Source organism: Megalopta genalis, chromosome 11 (genome assembly GCF_051020955.1).
Source record: "Megalopta genalis isolate 19385.01 chromosome 11, iyMegGena1_principal, whole genome shotgun sequence".
NCBI lineage: Eukaryota > Metazoa > Arthropoda > Insecta > Hymenoptera > Halictidae > Megalopta > Megalopta genalis.
The window spans coordinates 4,449,112-4,473,352 of NC_135023.1; the positions used below are offsets into that span (position 1 = coordinate 4,449,112).

Sequence of the window (24,241 nt, forward strand, 5' to 3'; positions counted from 1 at the left end):
AAATATTTGCAATTGATAAATATAGAATGGATCTTTGGCAACATGGAATGATAGTTTCGGATTAGGTTTTGCATTTGTTTAATTAATTACAAATTATTTTCAGTTTTATGTCTAATATCGAAATTGGGAACAAATGCCGCTGCATCGGAGTGCATTGCATTCAGTTGTTTAGGAGCAGCAGAAAATTCGTGCCGGGATTTACCTGGCTTCTTATGCAAAATGCGGCATGTATATATATCATGAAATTTTTCTAGTTAGAAATAGTGACACATTTATTTAAAAATATAATATTTAATATATTATATATCATAACAAAGAAAACTGATCAGAACACACGATGATTTCTTTCGTATTATTAATAATTTTACTCTTGATTTAACTAAAAGAAAAAATGTAGCAGTTGCAGATAAGGAAAATGAACAGAAACTGAAAACAGAAAAATTTAATCGCTTACCTACATATACACATTTTGACAACTGCCAGTTGTAGTATTGAAAATATGATCGATAATTCAGTAATTTAACAAAGTAATGTTTTAAGCGTTGATCGAGATTACACTTAATATCTAGTCCGACGAAGGTATTTCTATGTATAATCTATCTAGCGATAGCTTCTCTTGTGGAATTTATCCGTAGATCTGAATTCTAATGAGAAACAAACTTTTGCCGAGCAAATTGTAGCATCTGTATTTTAACAGACTCGCGCGAATGAAAAAATGAATCTTGAACTAAATCTCTTTTTATCAGAACTTTTGTTTGTTTACAAATATACAAAGACTATAAAATGTCTTAAAACTTTTCTTTTTATGTAAAAAGTACTATACGTTAAATTATTCCAGCTAATCACGTCTATGTACACAACAAACTCTATTTTTGTACATCCAATAAATTGTATATCTTATAATGATCGTTCCGTTTTCATTATAATTCCCTCCGTACGCTTGTAGAGTGTTGAATGTAGAATGTACGACTCGATATAAAATGATATCATGAAGAACAAATGAAATTAGACTGTTTTAAAGATAACGTATAAATGAAAAGCTGCATACAGTAGATATTTATATACACGCGACTGCTAAGGCACATTCTTTTCTCAATCAGTAACAATCCATCGGAATGACGTCTTCCTGCTTATATACCGTCAATATGTCGTCTAACATAGATTCAAAGCTGGTAGTGTACGTGGTCAACCATCGATGTTTTTCTTCGATGATAGCATCGATGTTTGAATTAAAAATCGTTTGCAGGAAAGATTGCCTGGACACGCAAGAAATAAACTGGAATGTTTTTTCCTCTTCCGTACTTTGCGGTTCACCATTTTCGTTCATTTTCATCGAATTTTCGTAAATAGATGCTAACAGATTCGTGTCGTTGGCATCGACAATTTCTTCGATAACATTAGTGGAATTGCAAAACCTCTTCTCAGAATTTGAATTTGCAATCTTATTTCCGTCGGGTTTTACATAAGAAGAATCTAATATAGCACAGTCTTTAGGTGGAAGCAATTCTGGTAAAGGTTCGTCGAGTTTGTACTTTAAAAGGAATGTCTTCAATTTAGTTATTATAGCTGCCGATGTCTTGCATACTTCAAAGTCACTGTCATTTTCTAAAGTAATCAAAAGAACCTGGAATTTCCAGTAAATATTACGTCCACAAAATATATTATGAACCGTTTACAATGTTTGTTAAATCATATAAGTTGGCTTACCCCTAAACAATTTTGCTTTGCTAATTCATCTAAGGCTTTGTTAAGTCTTCGTTTTATTTCAGTGTCATTTAACGACACAATTTTTCTATGTTCTTTAGAGAATGTTACCGTTGGAAAATGACCATCGAGCACCCCTTGATCGGACAGATGCGTCTTTATAAAATGTTCCCAAAATTCGAGAGCACTTGTCTTTACTTCCCAATGGAGGTCAAGGACTGCGGCTGTTGACATTGTTCGTGTCATAGAATCGACGACATCTTTCCTAAATGAGAGAGAAAGCCAAACTGCATTTTGCGCAATTGTAATAAACACGATCTGTTAGTTTTATGCCACAACACTTACGGCCATTTATAGTTGACATATAATTCCTTAATTAATATCACAGCTTCCTTTCTAACTATAGCTTCGCTTTCATTGTTAAGTAACTCTATCGCATGTTCCTGAAAGATAAAGGAAACCATGTATTCGAATGTAAATTTATTAATATTTATGGACTTGTTACAAAGCGTACCAGTAGATTGAGCTGTGATAATTGTTCTTCCCATAGTTTGTGTATTCGAACGGTAGTCGAGATGAACGATAAAGCAGACGCTCGAACGTAACTTTCACTGTCTGTTTTAGCAATATCGAGTCCCACTTGTAGAAACTTATTAGTTAATAAAAAGTCTTGGAAAGCAGGATATTCTGTAGACAAGTATTACAATTTTACTGCACGGTAACGTACGTTCATATAGCGTACGTACACACACACGCGCGCGCACACATTATATGTATATATACATATATATACATACTACATTCCGAAATTGCAGCAATAGTGTTTAAAACCTCTAACACGCTGTCCCTTACTTCCCAGTTAACGTCATGCAATCTTTTAAAAAGAGTTGGTCCTATTTCGTTCATATGGCTGTCTGCTTCAACGAGCAGAGCTAAATTAGGGGGCATAAAGTTTTGAATTGCCAATTTGCATACTTTTAAAGCTTTCACGGAGATCTGAAGATAAAGTTTAATATTATTTTGAAAATACGAAAATCGTACAAATTGTATGAAACACATACCACAGGTGTAATTCCTGAGTGATTTAAAATTTCCTGACCAAGGTATAGCAAACATATGGTTTCCACGCATTCTCGCCACTTCAACTTAAATTTTTCTGTCATCACTGCCAAACCGTTGAGAAGCGACGCTAACAGTGTCGGATGATCAACTATAGGATTTCCCTCCAAAGGAGATACAAGTATGGTTTTCTTTGAACCATTTTGTGAATTTGTTATACCATTCGCTTCTATATTATCTAGTTCATTGCAAACATCCGGCACAAAATTCTTGAGTACATGGCACAATGTTTGAAATGTAATTACCGCAATATCCTGTTATAGTATCAGTTACGATTACTTTAAAGTTAAATATTAATATAATTTTAGAATATGCAGTGTGCTTACCCTGTCCATGATGTCAGTTATTTCTAGTATTATATCGATAGATACTTTACAAATATGTGCCAGAGGTAATTCATTTTTATATACGGTGTCTCTTATATTATATGCTAGCCTCTGTACCGCTGTACACGTCACGTCGCACATTTTATTTACATACATGTCGAATAGATCATGAGATATATATGCCTGTTTCACGCATACCGCCAAGGGTATGATCTATTAACACGAGTAACATGTTGCAATTATCTATTAACAATTAGATAAAATGTAACAAAGAAAATGCTTACCATTATGCTTATAAATTGATGTTCGAACTTGTGTTGTTGCGGCAGAACGAATTCACGCAACGATTGAAGTTTCTTCCAGTAAATCATTAAAAACTTGTTTGTTTTCACAATCTCTGTAATATACCTTTTCGATAGTAACATCATAGACGTGTAACACATATCGTAACAAAATTTTTGTGATATTTCAGCATCGATCGTTTCCTGTCCTTCTCTGAGAGCACGTTTCAATGGAACGAATAAACAAAGAACCAACAGCTTATGTACGTGGAACAAAAATTTTGTACCGAGACAAGCTTCGAAAAGGGCTTTTACTCTTGCGTCTAAATTAATAACTTCTTGACATAATTCTGGTACGGTGTTATCCATGTTTGCAAATAATGTATTTTCGATGAGATTAGTCAATAAATCTAACGTAGTACACAATATCTTATTCTGCTCTAAATAATTATCTTCCAACTTCTGCCACACCTGAGATTCAAAACTGTTGGTCATTAATGGTGCGGCGATCGCCGAAATAACATCCTTGCAAAAAGCAATGTTATGTTGTTCGTTTAGAAGTAAAAGACACAGAAGCTTTTGGCTTTCGCGTGTGACATACATGGTGTGGTTCCAATGTGCATAATTCACAACATCTTTCCAAACATCTGTAAAACAAACACAATTGTTCCTAGTATTATTCTTATCGCTTAATATATTTGTAGATATTAAAATTGTGTCGATCACCAGAATCTATAACCCATTGTCTGCCGCTTCGATGTTGAATCAAGTCTAGTAGCATCGTAATATAAGCCATTTTAATCGAAGATGCTACATTGTTTTGTCGAAATTCAAATATATCGCATAATCTATCGTATACATTCTGAGACATCCAATAATGAAAATGTATCTCGTTACGAGACATAAGTCCCACAAGTTTCAAAGCAAATACGCTTATAGGCTGCGAAGGTTTTCCACTTGCGCTCCAAATATCTAATGATTTTAATACCCAATTTTGTAATGGCACGCAATGTTCATCTATAATAGCTGAAATTAAAGATTTGAACGAAGCGTATTATTAAGATTGAATGTTTAGAACATGTAAGGAAAAAACAGAGAATAGATTAGAGAATATGAGATATATACATTTGTCATTCTTACTCACGTTCTTTTATGATCTCAGAAATATGGGTTAACAAAAGATCGAGATAACTGGTAGATACAATATTATAGTCAGGATGCAACAGAAACAACTCCAAAACTTCGGATAACTTTTCGCTGATGTTTAACGATGCCATTATACCTTCGTATAAAAATGTTTAATAATCGTGCGAAAACACAGTAAACAGTGCGTTAATAATTTTAGAGCATGTTATACACACGCAATGATTCTTGCCGAACGTGTCATATACATATGTACATATGTAGTCATATGTTTCATAAATATGTAGTATACGTAGCGGCAAAAATTATTCGATTACATACATACTGCGCAGAGCAGCGTCCTCCAGGGGGCTATCTACAATACAAGCAAATTACAACCTACACCTACAACTGCCTAACTGCCTACACTCTATTACATAGTACAGGCAGTGTTTTCACTGCCACCTGTAAGAAATCAAAACTTTTTACAAACTAAGATTCAATATGGCAGCCGAGCTGCTTATCTACAGTGTTGCACCAGCGGCGTGGCGCGTCTACGGGGTGAACATTATATGTATGTATGTAATTCAGAAGAATCTGCAGCATCGACACAGTGTGAGAAAACCAAACGACGATAAGGAGGAGCAAATATTAATTATACTTCACAATGTTGTAATTTGTTTTGTTTTTTGTTCTTTTATACTATATCGACAATCGACACAGTCATCTGTAATAGCTGAAATTAAAGATTTGAACAAAGCGTATTATTAAAAGATTGAATGTTTAGAACATGTACGGAAAAAACAGAGAATAGATTCGCATGTCAAATCAAAGGGTATACATACACATATGTCAAGTTCCTGTTCCTCTGGCATTGATATAATTTACCCCTCGCGTTTAGAATTAGTGTCAAGGAAAAATCAGCGGTGAACGGTGATCGGTGAATAATGTATTCTCTCATTCGCTTTATTTACCTTTTGTTATCGCACAGCGAACAATCGTCACGTATACGACCGTATTGATTAGAGTTCGATTAATGTAACATTACGAACGATAACGAACTGGGTATCGATAAGCATGATATGCACACATGTACTATTTTTATGAATTTCATTGAAAACGTGTAAAATATTGGAATAGTCTATTGTAAAACCATCGAGCTAAACCTTCGATCTAAACAAACATAACTTGAAAATTTTCTCGAATAACTCGCGCGCTGCATTTTGTTTCGGCTAATCATCGTAAATTGATTTATTGGCTGTTTCGTAATCTTCTGTGGAAAAGTTGAGAAACATTCGAATATATAAAAACGTAGATTTTCTTTTTCTTTTTTGTTAGTTTTCCTTGTTCCTTGATATCGAAACGGGAATAGTCATACGTAGTGCAGTTTACTCTGTATCTGTATGTTGGTACATACGTAGGTACGTGTATGCGTATTCGCTATTAATCCTACGAGGAAACGATTCCACAACAAATTGCATACGACGAAAGTGATATGTATTTCATAACGTAACAGAGTATAGCTTGTTCGGAGTCGATATTAAATTGATAAGAAATTGGTTAATCTTGCTATTGAAATATGTGATAAGACTGTAGGCCTAACTCACGCATGTATACATGTGTTTATCTATATGTATACGTAGGTATACAATGTAAATAGGTTATTCGTGTACGTAAAAATCAACGAGAAATTGTGTTAACCACCTCGAAGTCCATTAAATAACCTTACATGCATTTATATGTATAGTACGAGTACGAGACCAATATAAATACACACACATTATAGACGTTTCGATAATCGAATCCACACGATACATGTTGCTGCGGGGTAGCGTATCTAATCGCATAGTTGATCAACTTCTGATATTAGGATATGTGAAATTGAACACGAAGTTAATCAAGTGTTTATCATGTTTTACGGTCAAGATAGTTCAGCAGAGACGGTATCAAGTGGTATCAGTAAAGCAAATTACCGATCATAAGAATTAGTAGGAGTTCATTTTAGAGTCACACAGCCTTATTACTCAACTTATGATAGCAACAGTTATTTACATTCAACAACGGTGGGATATATCATGAGTGTGTACCTATATGTAGACGGGGAATCCCTTTGTATCATGCGTATCCGACATATGTGACTACGCATATTATCTGTTCATTAGATACAATAGACAATACCAGGAACTTCGATTCGGAGGAATCCAATTTAATTGCGTCGATTGGAAATTCCATAATGCCTTGATGAATAAGACATTAAGAAATACATACATATGTAGCATGTGGAGGAAGAAGGGAGAGTGCATGTCGAAAATAGATAACAGTGTTGCATCCCAATCTCTACGCTACTGTGTAATATTGTATAGTTGTCCCTAAACTCTCTATGTATGTAGTCTCTTCTAGTGCTAACAATAAGTGGTACCACTCTATTACTTCGGGTCGTGTAACGAAGTCGTGTAGTGGTGTCTGGACTGGTGCGGGTAGTGGTAGTGGTGACTGGCGACTGGTGACTGGTGACGGTGACGGGACCGATCGATGCAATTAGTTTGTTGGCGACTTTCGCGACCATCGCACCGATCGTTTCTGTTTTTTTCTTTTAGTTGTTTCAGCTTTCTTTGAGTTACATTTCTTCTTCGATTCTATCGAATCGTAACGTACTAATTCTTAATTTTGGGTAATATTAACGAAATGTTCAAATAACATTTATGTTTCGAATACGCCGTATGTCTCTCTAAAACATATCAATTTGATAGATTAGTCATACTTGTGTGATACGCTTTTGATTAACACGTTGCTTGATCAACATAACGTTGACAGACTTTGATTCTTCCGTCGTTCCTGTCCAATTGGAATAGTTCCTAATGTTAATGTAATCCAGCGATTCGTATTTAGACACATCCCGTCGATAAATCATGCAGAATAGTTATGTTATCGAACACGACAATGATTCAACGATCACGACGGTGTCACATGAGAGAACACAGGAAGCACAAAACAATGTTAAAGCGACGGAAAACACGTTGTTAACACCCACCAATAAACAAGCATACTTCGCCGATCAAAAAATTCCAATACCAGAAGCAGAAACCGTAACGTATCTAAGACTAGAGTTCTAATTTTTGTTCTACTTAAAAACGCAAATATTTCTAATCGTTGAGTGTTATTAATATCGAATTAACTTTTTACAGGGTTTCTTTAGTTTCAGAAAATTATGGGCCTTTACAGGTCCTGGATTTTTAATGTCTATAGCTTACTTGGATCCTGGGAATATAGAGTCCGATTTACAGTCTGGAGTAGCAGCGAAATATAAGGTATAGTTCACAATCGTGATCTTATTCGATAGTACCATGGTATCACCGACTATTTTCTTTTTAGTTACTATGGGTATTATTAAGTGCAACAATTTTGGGTCTTGTTATGCAAAGGTTGAGTGCCAGGCTCGGCGTTGTAACTGGTTTACATTTAGCCGAGATGTGTTATAGACAATATAAGCTAGTACCTAGACTAATATTGTGGATAATGATGGAGATAGCCATTATTGGTAGCGACATGCAAGAAGTAATAGGCACGGCCATTGCCCTATCTTTATTGACAAATAAAGCGTAAGCGATATACTTCTTAATTTTTTGCTATATTAAATTAATTTACACAGAGCTATTAAATATCTTTCTATGTTCTTTAGAATACCTATATGGGGCGGTGTACTCATTACTGTGGTAGACACTTTTACATTTTTATTGTTAGACAAATATGGTTTGAGAAAATTGGAATTCTTTTTTGGACTTCTCATTACCATAATGGCTGTTACTTTTGGTTACGAGGTAAGTTGCACCGATATATTAAAAGATGAAGTTGCCGACGATGCTGGTTTTAAATATGTTATAAGCCTTGGAAGTTCGAACAACACTCTCTCCTTCGAGATAGTTGGCGGTTCGCTTTAGTTTCAGAGATATTAGCAAAAAACTTTTGATATTATATAATTGAATTCTGTCTATACGTATAAGTAGAATTCAATGCGGTAGTAGCAACCATTTTTTCTTAAAATCCAACTTCCAGAAACTTTAATGGGAAATGTTTAGAATAGTGGCCTCGATAACATATTTAAGGCTCATTGAAATTAATGATGATTCACATCGTCGTAAAGACGTTAAATATGTCAGTTTATACAAAAGTCTCCTCTCTTCTCTATGTTTTTATATCTATCTTCGTTTCTGTTTCTGTTAGTACATTATCTCTGCGCCGCCTCAAGGTGAAGTAATGGAAGGCATGTTTCTACCCTGGCATACAACCTACGATAGCGATACATTATTACAGGCTGTAGGAATTGTTGGTGCAGTTATAATGCCACATAATTTATACCTTCACAGTGCATTAGTGAAAGTAAGGAAAGTTTAGGGGGTATAATATCGTATTTCTGAAATCAAGAAAGTTGACACATTCGTGTATCGAACTGCGAATTATTATCAAAATTAATTCTTTAATGCATCTATTTATGATTTTCAGTCGAGAGATATCGATCGTAGGGAACCGAAGAAAGTGAGGGAAGCAAATATGTATTATTTTGTTGAAGCTTGCATAGCATTGTTCGTTTCTTTTATCATAAACGTATTTGTTGTATCAGTTTTTGCGTATGGACTTTATAATAAAACAAATGAAGAAGTTGTGAGTATAGGGTACAGAAAATATAATTTAATTGTAAAATACTCGTAATTTTTTGTACATTTCATTTGGTTTCAGTATGAAGTATGCGAGGCTCATAATTACACTTTAGGAATGGAAACATTTACGGTGAGTAATCAAATCGTAGAACTATTTACATGTCCCCGTTATACTTTAATCCATTAATTCAGTGGTAGTTTAATAATAATACTAAATTATATTAATTGTAGAAGGGCAACGAGACCATTTCAGTAGACCTTAATAAAGGTGGCATATATCTTGGTTGTGCCTTTGGTGCCACAGCAATGTACATTTGGGCTGTAGGTATCTTTGCCGCTGGTCAGTCTTCTACGATGACAGGCACGTACGCTGGACAGTTTGCAATGGAAGGATTTTTGAATCTTCAGTGGGCTCGTTGGAAGCGAGTCCTTTTTACTAGAATGATAGCCATTATTCCCACTTTTCTCGTAGCATTTTTCAGCCACATAGACAATTTAACTGAAATGAATGACATCTTAAATGCCGTTATGACGCTTCAGTTACCTTTTGCAACCTTGCCAACTATAGCATTTACGAGCAGCTCACAGATAATGGGCGAATTTCGAAATGGACTGTATGTAATCCTTCTTGCGTTTGTTCTCTATATCTGTTGAGTTTCTGAGACATCCTTTGAAATTTCAGAGGAAACAAAATTGTTGCGACGGCATTGTCTGGGCTAGTGATAACTATAAATATATATTTTGTCATAAATACAGTGAAACCGGATCATTGGGCAAAAATATTGGGAATCACAATATACTCCATCTTATATCTTCTATTTTGTCTTTACTTGATCATTCATATGGCTGTTAGTATGGGTGCAACTTCTCTTGGCGACCATTGGGTATGTACCAATTAGTATCGTTGGCATTGACACATTAGGTATATTATTGCTTTACTCTGGGTTTATCGTTTTGTTTTAACTTTTATTCCAGTTTGTAAGAAAATATATTGGTAGTCCCGTAACTACGACGCTTGGATTATCAAACCCAACTATATATGCAAGGTGAGATTATGTATTTTTGATTTTTTAACAGAATCTAGTAGTTAGTTCATTTATATGTTTTATATTGTTTGTTATCTTAATATGCAAACGGAAATATTATTTTTCTTCTGCCTGTATAAGATTGCAGTTAGTAGCGATTATTCATTTCCAAGACTTTATTTATACTTTTGATAAGAGACTGCTATGTTTCCGTTTCATAAAGATTCGTCTAACATTTATAGTGATCGTTTTCTAATAAAATGTTATTATGTGCATGTTTATGATTGTCATATTATTATTTGGAATAATGTTGTGTAATATTATAAGTGTACCAGCCGCCTTCATTCAATTTTCCAAGATAATGATTTTATAATTTAATTAAGATTAAAATGAACAATAGATCATGTAAACAGAATCACGTTAATATCTACTGTATTTGCGAATGCATGATGGAACAATTTACTTTACACTGGGTTCTTGTTCTTGTGTTCATAAATACAAGAGATGTTAGAGTGGTTGTATTTCCGTCCTCCACCTTATACGCATTGAATTTCTACACCTATATGTATACACGATATACACATACATATATGCTTCTCATTAACAGTGTATACGTTCTTCAATAAATACTAACATACACAAAATGTGGTAAAACTGATTATGTTGCTTTCTATCTCTTAGCATTTCATATAGAAAAGATAAATGCGGCGTGTGTGTGTCAATCAATTTATGCTTGAATTGGCAAGTAAGAAAAATACTTTTAGTAGGAATATATTATATTATATATTATCATGATACATTAATTAGCATTTAAGTACCTAATAGGTATTCAACAATAAACAAACCCAATACAGTTAAAGGTTAGAATTATTTCTTTTTCATTCATAGTTTCTTCAATGTATCAGAAACATCTTTAAGTACATAAATGAGTTTGACTTGTGATACTATTTTATTCGAGACGCCTTCTTCCAAATATAAAAAGTGTGTCTATTTGAAAACCATTCAAGATCATCCAATTTCAACGTAGCATCGCATATGGTATGTAATATCATCTAGCATTGTTCATTCATTTTTTGCTTTTCAATAACACAGTATTGTATAATATAACACTGTGTAAATTGAAATTCACATTGGTAAAAATTGCTTAGTGTACTTATTACATTTATTTGTCACCTGTCTGTTGGTTGTTCACTTGTATGCTGTCATACGTGATTATCATAGTCCTGATCACAGTCTATCGATATTCCTTAATTCGTTAACTAAAAACACTTTCATTGCATGCATGTCATTTTTAACCAACGAAAGGGTCAACTGTCAAACGCTAACTTGATTTTGAAGCATTCCTGTGGAAGGTAAGTTCTCTCCTTATTATGACGAATAAGTTGCGTGTAAATCAATGGTCATTCTTTAATTAAGATACAAAGCTAACTTACATAATATTTCAGATCAAATCCAGCATTCAATATTCAAGAAAACGGGAATGGCAACTTTAGCACGATACCAGATTATTGATAAATGATCAATATCGCATGTACATATATGTATATATATATACATATATTCATACAGCCTAATAGCTAGTACTATATATATATATATATAATATACTCACGATTCATATTTTTTTACATACCTTAATGTTGTACAAAATATGAAGCACATATATTTAAAACTTAAAGTTGTGTACATAATATGTATATATTCAATTTTTAAATAAATAAACGTTATATTGTTATAAAACAATATTATGAGGAGGTATGTTAATTCTAGACAAATATGTATGATTGTTCATGGACAGAAGAACAAAGTCATTATACTTACATTCTATTTAAAATTGTTGCACAGTGATCTTGTTCTCTAGTTCTGGGGAAATATGAACAGATAGGGATTAGGTTCACACGATGTATGCATGTATGTATGTACATAGAAACAATGACGAATCTAGGAAGGGAGAGGGATGAGGGAGTATATATAGGAAAAAAGGACTGGACATTGACTATGACCCATAACCAGATGTAAACTTTGACTTCCGTCGAAATAATAATGAAAGAAAAAATTAGGGTGTAATACAATCCGGCTTACATTATATATTCAGCAGTAGCAAATATGCTGCCTCCAGGTATATATATATATATACTCTAAGTACAAAACAGTTTATTTACACATACGAATATTTAAAAATAGCGCCATTTATGGCAAGATATCGAACCAGAATTTGAGGGTCCGTACAACGCCTAATCATCTAATAGCAAAATGCTCAAATTGTTAGACAAATTTACCGATAGAGTAGATAATTTGAAATGTTGTATGGTAAAAATCAAAGTTTGATAAATATGTGCATTTAGTGTATGTTTGTATGAATGGATATATACATATGACGTATAATTAAAGAACGACAATCGTTTTCCTCTGTAATATATTGTTTATTCACTCTTAAATGTCATAAAAATATTTCGAGTGTCATACTCCTATATATTTGTTCGTCTATTATTATACCAAGCACCGAGAAACACGTAATAATAAGGTGGTCCATTTGGAAATTTTTACATTTTTACATATTGTCTGTTTGCACATACATACATACACGTATGTATATGTACATCAACATAACCATGTTTAAACAATAATTGAATAACGCGTAGCAGTATAATAGTTAAGAATATCACTTTCTTGCTGAAGATCGACGTATGTCGTCAGCTATTGTAATTTAAAACATTATGACTAGACACTCGCCAAAATATCACAAACGACCAGAGTTCTTAAGTTTCGTTAAGAAATTTCAAATTTTATTGATATCACACAAGTACGTAAAAATAATTATGTCGTAAGAATTAAATTGTGCTCGAAATTATCAATTCTCTCACCTTTATTTTGTATACTATTTCATCCTGCATCACAGACCATTCCCTCACAAGTTTTGAAAATCAATTTAAGTAACATAGCACTTAGTAATCACAAAAAACCTCTAAAAGTCTAACATGTTTTCCTTCGTAAGGCTAATAAAAATTGTTATAAAATTCATCTTAAAAAAAGTTACCTTGTTTTCAATCATTATTTTGCAATACCGTAGTATGTTACAGGCATTTGCTTTTTTCACGACAGAATCGTCCTTTTCCTTTGCTTGCGTGCTTGTAAACTAAAATAGTTCATCAATAGAAAAGTACAAATGTTTTGTGTCTTTCGAAACGCTGGATACAATGTGTGGCAAATTCATTTTTTTAGCTTGCCATTGCTCTACTTGTCGATGTATGTAGAAGTAAAAAAAAATTTATCATTTGGCTTGACATTCCTAACCATTCATTTAGAAAAAAAAACCGTTTGGAGAATAAACTTTTAGTTCGAACAATACTATATCGATTATTATATAGGATCTGTTGTTAATCGAAGGTAATACTGATTATGTTCTCGTTTATAATGCCAATAAATCAAACCAATTATAGATAAAATTAATAAAACTAACATCATTATAGAAGACGTTAGGGTGACTGAAATCAAAATAAAAAATTATTAATTACATGATTAACTATTTCTTTACATGTAGAGGGGACTGTAACACACACCGATAATTGTAGTTGTGTTCACATTGTATCCAAATTTGTCTCGACCTATTGCACACTCTTTCTCCCAATTCAGAGGTATAACATCTTTAGTTAGCACGATCAATTCATTTAGAGGACACAATGCAGTACAACCAGGAATCGTTAAAAGTACTGGTTTACCGCTAGAATTTTTATACGAAACCTGTATATGATTTACATAGTCAGAAAATTTTAGATTTTACATTGGAAATATCTTCAATTGCTTACCGTTACAAGATACTGATCTTCCGAATTTCTTCTTAATTCTGTAAGAATCATAGCACCGTACGGTGGACAGTGTGGATCGAATAAATTCAAAGTCATCAACATGTTGGCTAAAGTTTCATCGTGGGCACTGTACATCCATACTTTTCTATCCGGTATTAGTGAATTTCTCGACTTCTTCTCCATATGATCTATCATCTCTCCCAATAGAGATCCTGTATTATATATTTTGTTTTTATTCCTTAGCTTTTCTAATTGCACTTTAAGAATTCTATTTACCTGATTTTAATCTTTGAAGAATCTTATTGTAAGCTTCGATTGTAAAACTTTTATCAGCAATAGGTTTCAGTTTATCGGGAAATACTGACTTTGTCCATTCTGGTAGTGTTTTATTATAGATATTCTGGAAAAAGTCTACCGAATTAATATGCTGATAACCCACTAAGAATATAATACACTAATATTACCTCGATAAATAAAGTGTCGTAAAGTTGTAACACAGTTCGAAGAGAGGATATGTTGTTTCCCGTTTTCTCTGTTAAATATGCATATAAATTTTTATTCTCTTCATCTATATGCTTCATTTCAGCAGAATTAAGGACTTTTTCCAGTTCGTAATCATATTTTGGACAATACTTCTTAGCAGCCAGAACATAGTCCTTATCTTCAGGAATAGTATGGACTGGAATAGGCATCCATTGTATATTGTCCCATCTTTGATTGCCATATGGCGGATAAAGACCAGCAAGATGTGATTCTGCTGACATTAAAGTACGATCTACATCGGTGCTTTGAATATAGATATCATATGGAGTATAGAAGTTGCTCAGAAGATGCGAATAGCGTTTGCGAAGCCAACGACCAAGCTGTAAATGCTGATGTTTTCCACGCTATAGACCACATAATAAACATATTAGTAGATATTTAAGTGTTACCACAGAATATAGAAGGATCTTAGAATATTTTATATACAATCGGTAGTTTCATACACAAAGTATATCTACATAGATTAGTTTGTTTTCTTAATAATGTACGAAGAAAAAGGGATACTAAGAAATTAAAGAATCTGATACATTATTGTTGAAACATATGTATAATGGCTAACTACTTACGTTAGTTAACTGACCATATGGTACAGGCCAAAGGCTCTCATTATTATAAGGATCATTAGGATAAGGTCTTATAGGTGTCCTATCTCCGTGTCTGTACAGCTAAAAAGTAAATACATACAATGCTAAATATAAACGTAAGAAAAATAAAGTCTCATATGTAAATAAAAGGTAGCAAGCATGCAAATGTATCCTGTTTCTGTTTGTTGTATACCTTTTTAGAGTTATTCAGTCTACAAATGTTTCTAATTATCATTCATTGAAATATATGTACACGTATATGAAAATACTTTAATATTCAATCATAATGGACGCATAATGAAAATCTAAATTGTTATTATTTCTTGCTGAATATTTTGTTAAGACAAATAACATAATCCGAACTTACGATATTAGCAAAAACAATGGTCCCCGCATCTTTGTCTTCCGCTTGTGAGAAATTCGAGATCGATAATGCCAAGATTATGATTAGCAGATTTCCATTCAAGCTTGACATTTTTTGTTCATTTCTTTTACACTTCCGGGCCTCTGAGAAGAGGGGTTTCACGTGGAAATTAAATTAGACATCGATCTATTGATTACCGCAACCTGTGGAATACTGCAACAATCCCAACATTTTCTAAGTTCAAACAAATTACATACATACATAGTACATTGCACGCATAAACGTTGACGTTAATATATGTCTCGCTCACCTCGACTAAAATGTGTTACAGACCACATATGTATGCGATATTATGTTCAAGGCACAAACATCCGATCTTTTAAAAATCTAACTGTTGCAAAATATATTCGAATGCTTTGTTATTGCCAATATCGGTATGTCCAGGTTCGGGTTAGGGTTATTCACTTGGACAGTGGTACTCATCTGAAAAATCTTTTTCAAAATTGGTTTTGGTACATAGAACCTATATACATATACATATATAACTGTTACACATACAATACAATTCATGTTTATATTTGACTCTTGATTGCGATAAATTATCACGTAATTCATTGTATATAATGTTAACTCTTATCACTCCAATGCTGGCTTAAGCTTGTGGTAGTATTATGTACTGCCAGTTGAAGTGATAAGGGTTAAACACAACGAAGCGTTATGAATTGAGAATATCAATATCGTAATTACATGAACCGATTCATTGGTTTATGTAACATCGTCGGATACGCGTTTAAAAGATAGTCGTCAATAACATTGTTTTACTATTACACGAGTGCAGCAGGGTCAGACTGATTTTTCAAACTATAAGAAGCATGTTTAATCAGCTGGTTGTAATACAGTACAAAAAGAAATACAAACAACACGGAGCTTTTAAAAGCGTGAACGTCATTGTAATTATCAATGGCACTGATTGATCGATTGATTGTCGCTAAAAAATAATGACGCATAATAGCCATTGTTAGAACATATAATTGAAAATTGTATATTTTTATACAATATCTGTACATAAATCTCATAATACAACTATTTTAAACTTAATATTATATGAAAATAATTGAAAACGGGGATATCACTGTATAATAAAGAACAGTAACAAAACCGTTCTAAATAAATTACAGTTTCGATTTTTTTCATTCTTCCCTTTTTTTGTTTTTCTTAAGATTGCACATTTTAATAAATTCTATTTTATACCTTTAACCTGAATTCACAATATAAAATTTGTATATAACTTTCGCATCTATGTTACAATATATGAATGCATATATTTATTTATCATACATATAAGTCACCTTAGGTAGCAGATTAATTTACCTGTTCCGAATATATAAACATACTCAACGACTAACTAATCCCTCCCCCCCCCCATTAAAAATAAATAAAGCTTTTTGTACAGATTGCTACACATGAAAATGTATGCGAGCAATTTATGGAATTCGAAAATGTTACATAATCGGTTACCTTACTGAAACAGTTATCTACACGATAAAGGGATCACTTTGTGATTGATTCCCGCAGGATACACGAAGGAACCACGAAGTTCATTTTCGAATTTACGGTTCTTAAAAGAACGCCTCTATACATCCATACCTACAAATTATCGTGTTGTTTGTGTTTAATGTTACTTAATGATAAGTAGTGGAATAAGTTTTAAACAAAACAACAACATTTAGATCACAGTCTCCGCTGACGATAGCGTTGCGCGAATAAAATTAAAAACTGTGCAATAAACGGCCACAGAATTAATATAGCGAATAATCGCGGAGAACATTCCGGTAAAGGCCACCATTTCGAGTATGGACTTGTTGTAGGTTGTCTCTGAAATGCAATAAGTCGTTAAGTGATTACATGCGAAAAGAAATAACATCTAATGCGAACAATCTGAAGATTGGAATTTGGCCATTAAAAGTAAACTTACGATTTGCGGCGCTAACGCATGTAATGCCTGACCTTCTAAGCTGCGTACTCTAGCTGTTATTCTGTCCAAGTCCCTTTGTAAATTTTGCATAGTTGTGGCTACTTGATTAAAAAAATCAACATTTGATTTTTCATCTCGCTTATTCCTTTGTCTGCTTCTCTCTTGTTTACTGTCTACTACTGTCTCCATGTAACCACTTATATTGGTGTATCCATTAGTCAATTCCGAAGAATTCTCCTTTGAAACGACTAGCTCGTTAAATGCGTCATTGCTAACGTTTATTCCGTTCGATACTTTCTGGCTCGAAGTAGAAGTTTTCATTGTTTCCTTTTGCGATCGTTCCGGAGCAGTCTGTATGTAAAAAATAAAATTTCATTAACTCAAAACGAAACAATCTTTCACTTTGATACCAGATGCTTTCTTTCACGTCTTTAATATGAACAACTTACTTCGACGGTATCTATGAATTCTTCCTCCTCGCCGTCAGTGTCCGGTGGTAATGGACTCGCACTGTTACTACTGGCTGGACTAGTCTCTAAACTACTCGCGATGTGCCTAGTCATATTACAAACCCTGTGTGGCGATGTTTCTCTCGATGCTGTGCAATATACGTTTATTATAGTTTTTCGATATATATTTTAACAGAATGTCCATTTATTGCTTATCAGATATTGAAATAAAAGTAATGCTTGTATTATGAACGTTTACAAATACCAACCCAAGGGTGAACCGGACAATGGTGAACCAGGTTGCGAACGCATCCGCTCTAAAACAGGGCCAACAAGTAGCTCCAAATCCTCCTGAGGAACGCTCTCGTAAAATGTATCCAAACTTCCCAGAAAATTGGCCACTTTATCCGTATAAGACATGGTCTCCACGATCTAATGCAATATGTAAATCAACATTAAACATTGTTAGTAAATTGTTACATTAAATTATAGTCAATTATATGTGTACACACACACACACACATATATATATATATATATACACGTATATACAATATATATATATATATATGTATGTATATATATATATATATATATTTTTTTTAAATCAACCTTTTTCAATTCTTCTACATAATTATTCATAGCTTCTGTTGTACTCATATTACCCAATCGACTCCACGCACCCCACTTAGCTTTTTTGACTAAATCCCAGAATCCAGGCTTTGATTGTTGGCACGGTCCTTCTGTTGCTTGTTTATAGTATGCATAAAAACGTAGCATAACTTCATTGCTGGGTTGATAAGCTCCTAAAATGTAATAAGAAGAAACACAAGTAATTCAACTACTAGATTGTTCGGTTAGAAATTTAAACGAGGATGCTCGCTCATTTAATTAGAATGAATAAAAAGTATATTTCCACGCTTATGAATTTAATAACAGTCGGCGAATGTACTACAGCTAATACAAAGTAGAACGGCAAAGTTATTTGATAGAAACAAATTCTTTATAGGAAACACCCGTAATATATAAGTCCAGGAATAGCAAATAAGAAGAAAATAGAAATAAATTTGTTTAGTGGATTTAGGGTCTAGAGGCTTTTAATGCATACTCTAAATTGACAATAAAATATATTCGAAACTTTTTGTTCATTTAATATTAACTTATCGTTATTATCGTAATTGTTTGTTATTTATTGCGTTTATATAATGTGCGTCTTGTACGATTTTCACGAAAGAAGCGCATCATTATTGAAAATCAGAAAAAGATTCGAACAAAACAAGCATATTATATCGTGATAAATTTAAATGAAAAGATAAATATTTTGTCAAGTCAGGCGTGAACTTTGTACGATTGCTTGGCGTTACGAGCCGATTATCATTGCAATATGTAAAGCAAGTATTGTATGCATTTTCCGTTCATATATTAAGAATTAACAGGACAAAGAAATTAATTGAACAAGTTTGGTGCGTACCTAAAACATATTTTTGAAAAAGAAAAAGAAAAATTAATCAAGTTTCTAGCTGCATACACGATATTCGGATGAGCCTCGTAACAAGTGTGTTTTACATCCTAAACACGGGGAAAGAGAGCGACAGAGATCAAACCATTGAAGAAAACGGATTGTGTAGTTCACGTTGACACAGTTAGACGTCCGATTAGAATAATTTTGCCTAATTGGCTAAAAAGTTTACCATTTTTTGGCAGACTCCGGATCACATTAACAGCCGCGTGAAACTTCTCCTCTGTCGTCATGGCAAGTAATGGCAAGATCCGCAGTTTTTTTAACAGATAGATACACAACCTGCTTTGCTTCTACGTTCTTCGTTTTTTATTTCTATGTATCGACCGTTTCGAATCGAATTATTCGGTGTTATTTCAGGTGAAAACTATTTTGAAGAAACATCAATCGGTTCACTTTCACGAAACATGGACAGAGAATCGCGTAAACAGGAGAATAAGCAAATGACAGATCACCAATTGATGACTGGACTGGCGATCGTCTGTCCAGTAATCATAGATTCACGATAGCGCATGCGCGTTAAGTGATCGGACGTTTAACCCCTTCTTTGTTGCTTGCAATCTATACATGCACGAAATATCGTATACACGACTACATTATGTATCGTACACTTGCCATTCACCGTACCACGATAAGATAGCACTTGGTTTGGACAGAGAAACTTCAAACTTGTGGGAACATGCCTATCCTCCACCACCTGATATACCCTCTACGTATGTATACATTGTACCCGATTATACCTACCTTGGGCCTTAAACCATAATCTAAAGTCATAAGGTACCTACTATACAGAAACAATTGTACCTAAGATTGGGGCCCCCTCGCACACATGCGGTCATACCATGAGGACAGTGCCTAGTGTGGTAAGGTGCAGCATGCTGCCACATGCAGTGTGTAATAATAATAATATAATCTATAATATTATACACCGCGAGGGTGACGCTTAAGACGTTAATTATGAGAATCCGCCATCTTGTTATGCACGCTATAGCTAATTTGAACCATTAAGCCTGCGCAATTTGTTACGAGCGAACTGCCAATAATTGAATCATTGTCTCCACAACAGAGTTCATATTCACAGATCGGCACAAGGAAGAAATACAATAAAGTAGCTCGACGCAGCTGTCCAGTTGCTTACGTCTATTATATCGTGTAGAAGGGAATCTTAGAAGTTCTACGAAACGCTTTTTAAGGAATTTTATTATTTACTGTACACAGCAGGAAATATTTACTGTGCAGCTGCAGCCGTTGGCGCAGAGGTTGTGGCTTTAGCCTGTTCTTCGCGAACACGGTCTTTCTTAAGTTGGCCCATGAAAGAAGCTTTGTCAGCAGCGGTCTGGAAACGACCATGTCCAAATTTGGAGCTGGTGTCGATGAATTTAAGATTGATCTTCTCCAATGCGGATCGCTTAGTATGCACCAACAATGACTGTAACAATATACTCCTTTAATTATACTCGCTTCGAATTGTACAAATTCATAGCATACTATACCATCTGTCAGTCCTATCATTACATATCACCTATAGATAAATCATATATTTACTAGCTCTCTATTTTCTCATCATAATGAACTACCGATAAAGAATTGTTTAGCAACATTTGCGATCGATTACCTTGCGTAGAGTAATTACACGTTTTTTTGGTCCCATGCAACAGCCTTTAATCATAACGAAGTCATTGTTCACTTCACCATAATGAGGGAAACCGCCCATAGGAGTAATCGTCTTTTCGGTACGATCGTACTCTGTAGAAGCATTGTTCTTTACAATCTAAAACGAATTAGAGGACATTTTTTTAAACTTTATTCGCGATAAGTAAAGTAAATTGATGTAGTATGCTTTGGAGACCTAAAACGTAACAAGTGCATACGTCTTTAGGCACTATGACTGCATAACGTTTCTATTCGCCTTGTATGAGATTATTAATCTTCATAAAGAAGAGTAACGTAGGGACAAGGCAAATCTTTAGAATAACATAGACAATATACCTTGCCATCCTTGGTATGAATCCCTTGACCGATTCTGTAAATCTTTTTATTCATCTCTGTACGATGATGATAACCTTTTTGACCAGCACGAGCAACAGTGAATGATACACGACTTGGATGCCAAGCACCGATGCAAGCAACTTTCCTCAATCCCTTATGTGTCTTGCGTGGTAGTTTCTTTGTATGCCAACGCGACGTAACACCTGGAATCATAAAATCATATTTCTTAAACCTACCGTGTACAAAAAAAAAAGAAAGAAGTTGCTATAACAGAGGTTAGCATGTGTACGTAGAAAAGGACTTCAGTAGGAAGGCAGCACGAATATTATCTTCAATCTATTCAGATAAATACACATTTCGTGTTTTCATCATATAGTCCAGTAATAGGATTACAAAATTTCTGAATAGATATCGTTTAAACCCACCTTTGTACCCTTTTCCTTTCGTGACACCAATCACGTCGATCATTTCATCCGAAGCAAAAACACTGCTAATCGGCACAGGCTTCTCTAGGTGTTCACGAGCCCATTGAACCTTCTGTTCGATAGTTCCCCCATTGAGTTGAATCTCCATAATATGAGCTTTCTTCTGGCGTTGTTTCAACAATCTCATCTATTCGCGCGATCAGATAACACATTGTTATTAGGCATCGAAGACAATCCTATGTACACCGACATTGAAAATGATGTTCAGTTTTCAAGAATACCTGCGTGTGAGCAATAACTCTTACAACTTTGCAATACTTTATAATCTTGCTTAAGTCGTTTTCAATGGATTTTCGACCAAGATCATCTTGCCATTTCTTGGAAGCCTTCGTAAATGCCTTCTTCTTGCTCTTGTACCTGTAGAAAAGTGACCATAATGGCTGTCTTTTTTTGTATCTCCAGCATCAGTACCAATCTGTAACGTGCCAGCCTCTTCTTATAGAGCGGAGACTGTACACAATTTTTGAACGAACTTTTCAAAGAATGCATCTTTGTACGGTCAAATTCAAAAACTTGCTCTCTTCAAGACGAGCGGAGAGCTGATTTGAAATTGTTTTAGTACAAGTTGAACAATACAGTTAGCATCGTAAACACCATAATATAAAATCTGAAAGCAATGTCTTACCAATTCTTGTAGAACCTCCTACGACAGCCTTCGGAAAGATGTTCTGCCCAAACTGTGGTAAGAGCACGCAGTCCGTGCGGAGTTTCTATGTAACCGACTACGCCAACCACGATCATCGGCGGTGTCTCAAGGACTGTAACAGCTTCTACAATTTCCTTTTTATTTACCTCTGAAAACAGTAGATGTATTAATGTCACAATACGTTGGCCATAAAAAGAGTAACATTTATTTATGAAGATTAAACAGCTGTGCCAGACATGGTTTGTCTCAATGATCATCACCCAATGGGTTATCAAGAGATTATGGAATATGTCGTGCCTCCTTGCTCTCAGTGTGAGCAGAGAGCATAGAGCTAATTTTCGACACTGTGGTAAAGACCGTACTGCACAATATCAAGCAGCTCTTGGACCACGACCAAAGCCGACCGACGCATTTCTGCATCTATCGGACTAAGGCTATCGTGTCGATTATTTCAAATTTGAAGTAATACTCGACGGAAGATACGATTCTCCAATACCAATCACGTGTTACGGTAACGTAAAACTAATTGCTTGTGAAATGGTCGCTCACTTGATCCTGGACGATCAGCTTCCCTGACCACGTGGGTCATACCGGCCTTATATCCAACGAACGCAGTCAAATGTACTGGTTTGCTCGGATCATCTTTCGGAAAGGCCTTCACTTTACCACGATGACGCTGAGATCTCTTCTTGGGGTAGAATCCCATAGACCCATGCCGGGGGGCACTGAACTTCCTGTGCGACTTTACAATAAAAGAAAATCTTTCGTCAAGATTGCGAATCAAGCGAATCAAACAAAATATTTCAATTAATCAGGCATCAGACCGCCCTAGAATTATCCTCATGGTTATTCAGTTGAAACCATAAACTGTACACATCTAGAATCATCATTAAATAGAAAATAAGAAAATTGAACACGTGGTCAACTTGTATGTATCACGTTCATAAGATTATTACATTGTTAATTCGATAAAAAATTAGAAAGTAATACCGAGATAGATTTACCTATATGACGCAATATTTAACAAAACAAATTAGCTATAGTTTTCTTGATATTTAAAATTCGATTTAAAACAGGATTTCGAAAGATACTTCCAACGTACTCACCATTATGCTTGCAACGATGAAAATGGAGGATCGTTTCCGTTAGAATCGCTTTTATAGTTGCAGAACAAGCCAGGCTTGCAATATAATGAGAAAAAAGTACCCAGATTTAATGGTGGAATTTAGGGGTAGGAAATAGGGACATTGGCTGGTGGGATTGGGCTTAAAGTAGGGCGTAAAGCACATGCGTATGTAGTAATAATTTTTCCTGAATGTATCTCAGGAACTAAGCGAGCGCATGTCATATATGTATAGAAGAAGTTATTCAAAATGTTCAATTTTATAATATGTATATCCAACTCTCATCGAAATAGGAAAGGAAGTAGCTTTTTTACAGTTTGACTAATGATTTCATGTCAAATCATTAATATAAAGTTATTCTATATTTATTAAAAAGTCAGTAGATCTATGAATTTTTTAAAATTTAGAGTTACACAGTGTGTGACTCTAACATTATTTTACATATGTATATGTACATATTAATTTATATATACAATATAATTTCGATCTATACTGGAAGATTGAGACAAACGAAGAATGTCTTGC

The 24,241-nt window shown here is 34.3% G+C and overlaps 5 protein-coding genes, 1 long non-coding RNA gene and 1 other non-coding gene across 24 annotated transcripts; 2 read left to right on the forward strand and 5 right to left on the reverse strand.

Annotated features, from left to right (window-relative positions):
- Nucleotides 1-427: 427 nt before the first annotated feature.
- LOC117226440 (integrator complex assembly factor Brat1) lies at nucleotides 428-5,931 on the reverse strand. Of its 4 annotated transcripts, none has more exons than XM_076525137.1 (12): nucleotides 5,398-5,931; nucleotides 4,899-5,288; nucleotides 4,575-4,712; nucleotides 4,157-4,456; nucleotides 3,434-4,077; nucleotides 3,150-3,362; nucleotides 2,766-3,077; nucleotides 2,502-2,700; nucleotides 2,219-2,391; nucleotides 2,050-2,147; nucleotides 1,708-1,969; nucleotides 428-1,624 (listed from the first exon to the last, which is right to left on the reverse strand). In XM_076525137.1, exons 3-12 carry the CDS (start codon nucleotides 4,705-4,707, stop codon nucleotides 1,097-1,099), a joined length of 2,862 nt encoding a protein of 953 aa, XP_076381252.1. In that variant the 5' UTR covers nucleotides 4,708-4,712; nucleotides 4,899-5,288; nucleotides 5,398-5,931; the 3' UTR covers nucleotides 428-1,096. The 4 variants fall into 4 exon arrangements, with proteins under 4 accessions (XP_076381252.1, XP_033336652.2, XP_033336650.2 ...); XM_033480761.2 differs by having other exon boundaries at nucleotides 4,895-5,288; XM_033480759.2 differs by having other exon boundaries at nucleotides 4,575-5,288.
- A 702-nt stretch (nucleotides 5,932-6,633) lies between these two features.
- On the forward strand, nucleotides 6,634-11,975 carry Mvl (solute carrier family member malvolio). Of its 13 annotated transcripts, none has more exons than XR_013034387.1 (14): nucleotides 6,636-7,638; nucleotides 7,738-7,860; nucleotides 7,925-8,151; nucleotides 8,232-8,370; nucleotides 8,774-8,929; nucleotides 9,053-9,211; nucleotides 9,287-9,337; nucleotides 9,439-9,821; nucleotides 9,890-10,091; nucleotides 10,183-10,253; nucleotides 10,914-10,977; nucleotides 11,121-11,270; nucleotides 11,538-11,584; nucleotides 11,678-11,975. XR_013034387.1 is itself a non-coding variant. In XM_076525143.1 (12 exons), exons 1-12 carry the CDS (start codon nucleotides 7,462-7,464, stop codon nucleotides 11,044-11,046), a joined length of 1,710 nt encoding a protein of 569 aa, XP_076381258.1. In that variant the 5' UTR covers nucleotides 6,634-7,461; the 3' UTR covers nucleotides 11,047-11,091. The 13 variants fall into 13 exon arrangements, 9 of the variants coding, with proteins under 9 accessions (XP_076381258.1, XP_076381255.1, XP_076381256.1 ...); XR_013034388.1 differs by having other exon boundaries at nucleotides 11,571-11,584; XR_004491779.2 differs by lacking the exon at nucleotides 10,914-10,977 and having other exon boundaries at nucleotides 6,637-7,638.
- A 659-nt stretch (nucleotides 11,976-12,634) lies between these two features.
- LOC117226444 (prostatic acid phosphatase) lies at nucleotides 12,635-16,402 on the reverse strand. Of its 3 annotated transcripts, XM_033480768.2 has the most exons (9): nucleotides 16,088-16,402; nucleotides 15,840-16,021; nucleotides 15,533-15,742; nucleotides 15,148-15,246; nucleotides 14,503-14,925; nucleotides 14,315-14,438; nucleotides 14,039-14,250; nucleotides 13,793-13,973; nucleotides 12,635-13,717 (listed from the first exon to the last, which is right to left on the reverse strand). In XM_033480768.2, the coding sequence occupies exons 3-9, from the start codon at nucleotides 15,638-15,640 to the stop codon at nucleotides 13,593-13,595; spliced, it is 1,272 nt and encodes a 423-aa protein (XP_033336659.1). In that variant the 5' UTR covers nucleotides 15,641-15,742; nucleotides 15,840-16,021; nucleotides 16,088-16,402; the 3' UTR covers nucleotides 12,635-13,592. The 3 variants fall into 3 exon arrangements, with proteins under 3 accessions (XP_033336659.1, XP_076381266.1, XP_076381267.1); XM_076525151.1 differs by having other exon boundaries at nucleotides 15,840-16,402; XM_076525152.1 differs by having other exon boundaries at nucleotides 15,533-15,763; nucleotides 15,840-16,402.
- Nucleotides 16,403-16,540: 138 nt separating this feature from the next.
- On the reverse strand, nucleotides 16,541-19,927 carry LOC117226446 (uncharacterized). The gene is made up of 6 exons (XM_076525153.1): nucleotides 19,645-19,927; nucleotides 18,566-18,759; nucleotides 18,223-18,385; nucleotides 17,954-18,102; nucleotides 17,505-17,855; nucleotides 16,541-17,404 (listed from the first exon to the last, which is right to left on the reverse strand). Exons 1-6 carry the CDS (start codon nucleotides 19,703-19,705, stop codon nucleotides 17,261-17,263), a joined length of 1,062 nt encoding a protein of 353 aa, XP_076381268.1. The 5' UTR covers nucleotides 19,706-19,927; the 3' UTR covers nucleotides 16,541-17,260.
- Nucleotides 19,928-20,045: 118 nt separating this feature from the next.
- Nucleotides 20,046-20,928, forward strand: LOC117226451 (uncharacterized). The gene is made up of 2 exons (XR_004491784.2): nucleotides 20,046-20,185; nucleotides 20,265-20,928. It is a non-coding gene; the product is annotated as an uncharacterized LOC117226451 (long non-coding RNA).
- Nucleotides 20,655-23,782, reverse strand: RpL3 (ribosomal protein L3). Its single transcript, XM_033480770.2, has 8 exons — nucleotides 23,699-23,782; nucleotides 23,142-23,334; nucleotides 22,572-22,740; nucleotides 22,168-22,303; nucleotides 21,887-22,073; nucleotides 21,462-21,664; nucleotides 21,088-21,243; nucleotides 20,655-20,901 (listed from the first exon to the last, which is right to left on the reverse strand). The coding sequence occupies exons 1-8, from the start codon at nucleotides 23,699-23,701 to the stop codon at nucleotides 20,701-20,703; spliced, it is 1,248 nt and encodes a 415-aa protein (XP_033336661.1). The 5' UTR covers nucleotides 23,702-23,782; the 3' UTR covers nucleotides 20,655-20,700.
- Nucleotides 23,407-23,482, reverse strand: LOC117226474 (small nucleolar RNA U43). Its single transcript, XR_004491787.1, has one exon. It is a non-coding gene; the product is annotated as a small nucleolar RNA U43 (small nucleolar RNA).
- Nucleotides 23,783-24,241: the final 459 nt, after the last annotated feature.

Coding starts and splice junctions, on each gene's coding strand:
- RpL3 (XM_033480770.2), bottom strand. Junction 22,074..22,167: donor GAGTTATTGCTCACACGCAG/GTATTCTTGAAA, acceptor TCGCGCGAATAG/ATGAGATTGTTGAAACAACG. Junction 21,244..21,461: donor TTCATACCAAGGATGGCAAG/GTATATTGTCTA, acceptor AATTCGTTTTAG/ATTGTAAAGAACAATGCTTC.
- Mvl (XM_076525140.1), top strand. CDS start 7,462: ATGCAGAATAGTTATGTTATCGAACACGACAATGATTCAACGATCACG. Junction 8,152..8,231: donor TCTTTATTGACAAATAAAGC/GTAAGCGATATA, acceptor TATGTTCTTTAG/AATACCTATATGGGGCGGTG. Junction 10,092..10,182: donor CTTCTCTTGGCGACCATTGG/GTATGTACCAAT, acceptor CTTTTATTCCAG/TTTGTAAGAAAATATATTGG.
- LOC117226440 (XM_076525137.1), bottom strand. CDS start 4,707: ATGGCATCGTTAAACATCAGCGAAAAGTTATCCGAAGTTTTGGAGTTG. Junction 2,148..2,218: donor TATCACAGCTCAATCTACTG/GTACGCTTTGTA, acceptor TTTATCTTTCAG/GAACATGCGATAGAGTTACT. Junction 1,970..2,049: donor TATGTCAACTATAAATGGCC/GTAAGTGTTGTG, acceptor TCTCTCATTTAG/GAAAGATGTCGTCGATTCTA.
- LOC117226444 (XM_033480768.2), bottom strand. CDS start 15,640: ATGTCAAGCTTGAATGGAAATCTGCTAATCATAATCTTGGCATTATCG. Junction 14,251..14,314: donor TCTTCAAAGATTAAAATCAG/GTAAATAGAATT, acceptor TATATAATACAG/GATCTCTATTGGGAGAGATG. Junction 13,974..14,038: donor AAGATCAGTATCTTGTAACG/GTAAGCAATTGA, acceptor AATCATATACAG/GTTTCGTATAAAAATTCTAG.
- LOC117226446 (XM_076525153.1), bottom strand. CDS start 19,705: ATGACGACAGAGGAGAAGTTTCACGCGGCTGTTAATGTGATCCGGAGT. Junction 17,856..17,953: donor AATTCATAGATACCGTCGAA/GTAAGTTGTTCA, acceptor TTTTACATACAG/ACTGCTCCGGAACGATCGCA. Junction 17,405..17,504: donor ATGCGTTAGCGCCGCAAATC/GTAAGTTTACTT, acceptor ATTGCATTTCAG/AGACAACCTACAACAAGTCC.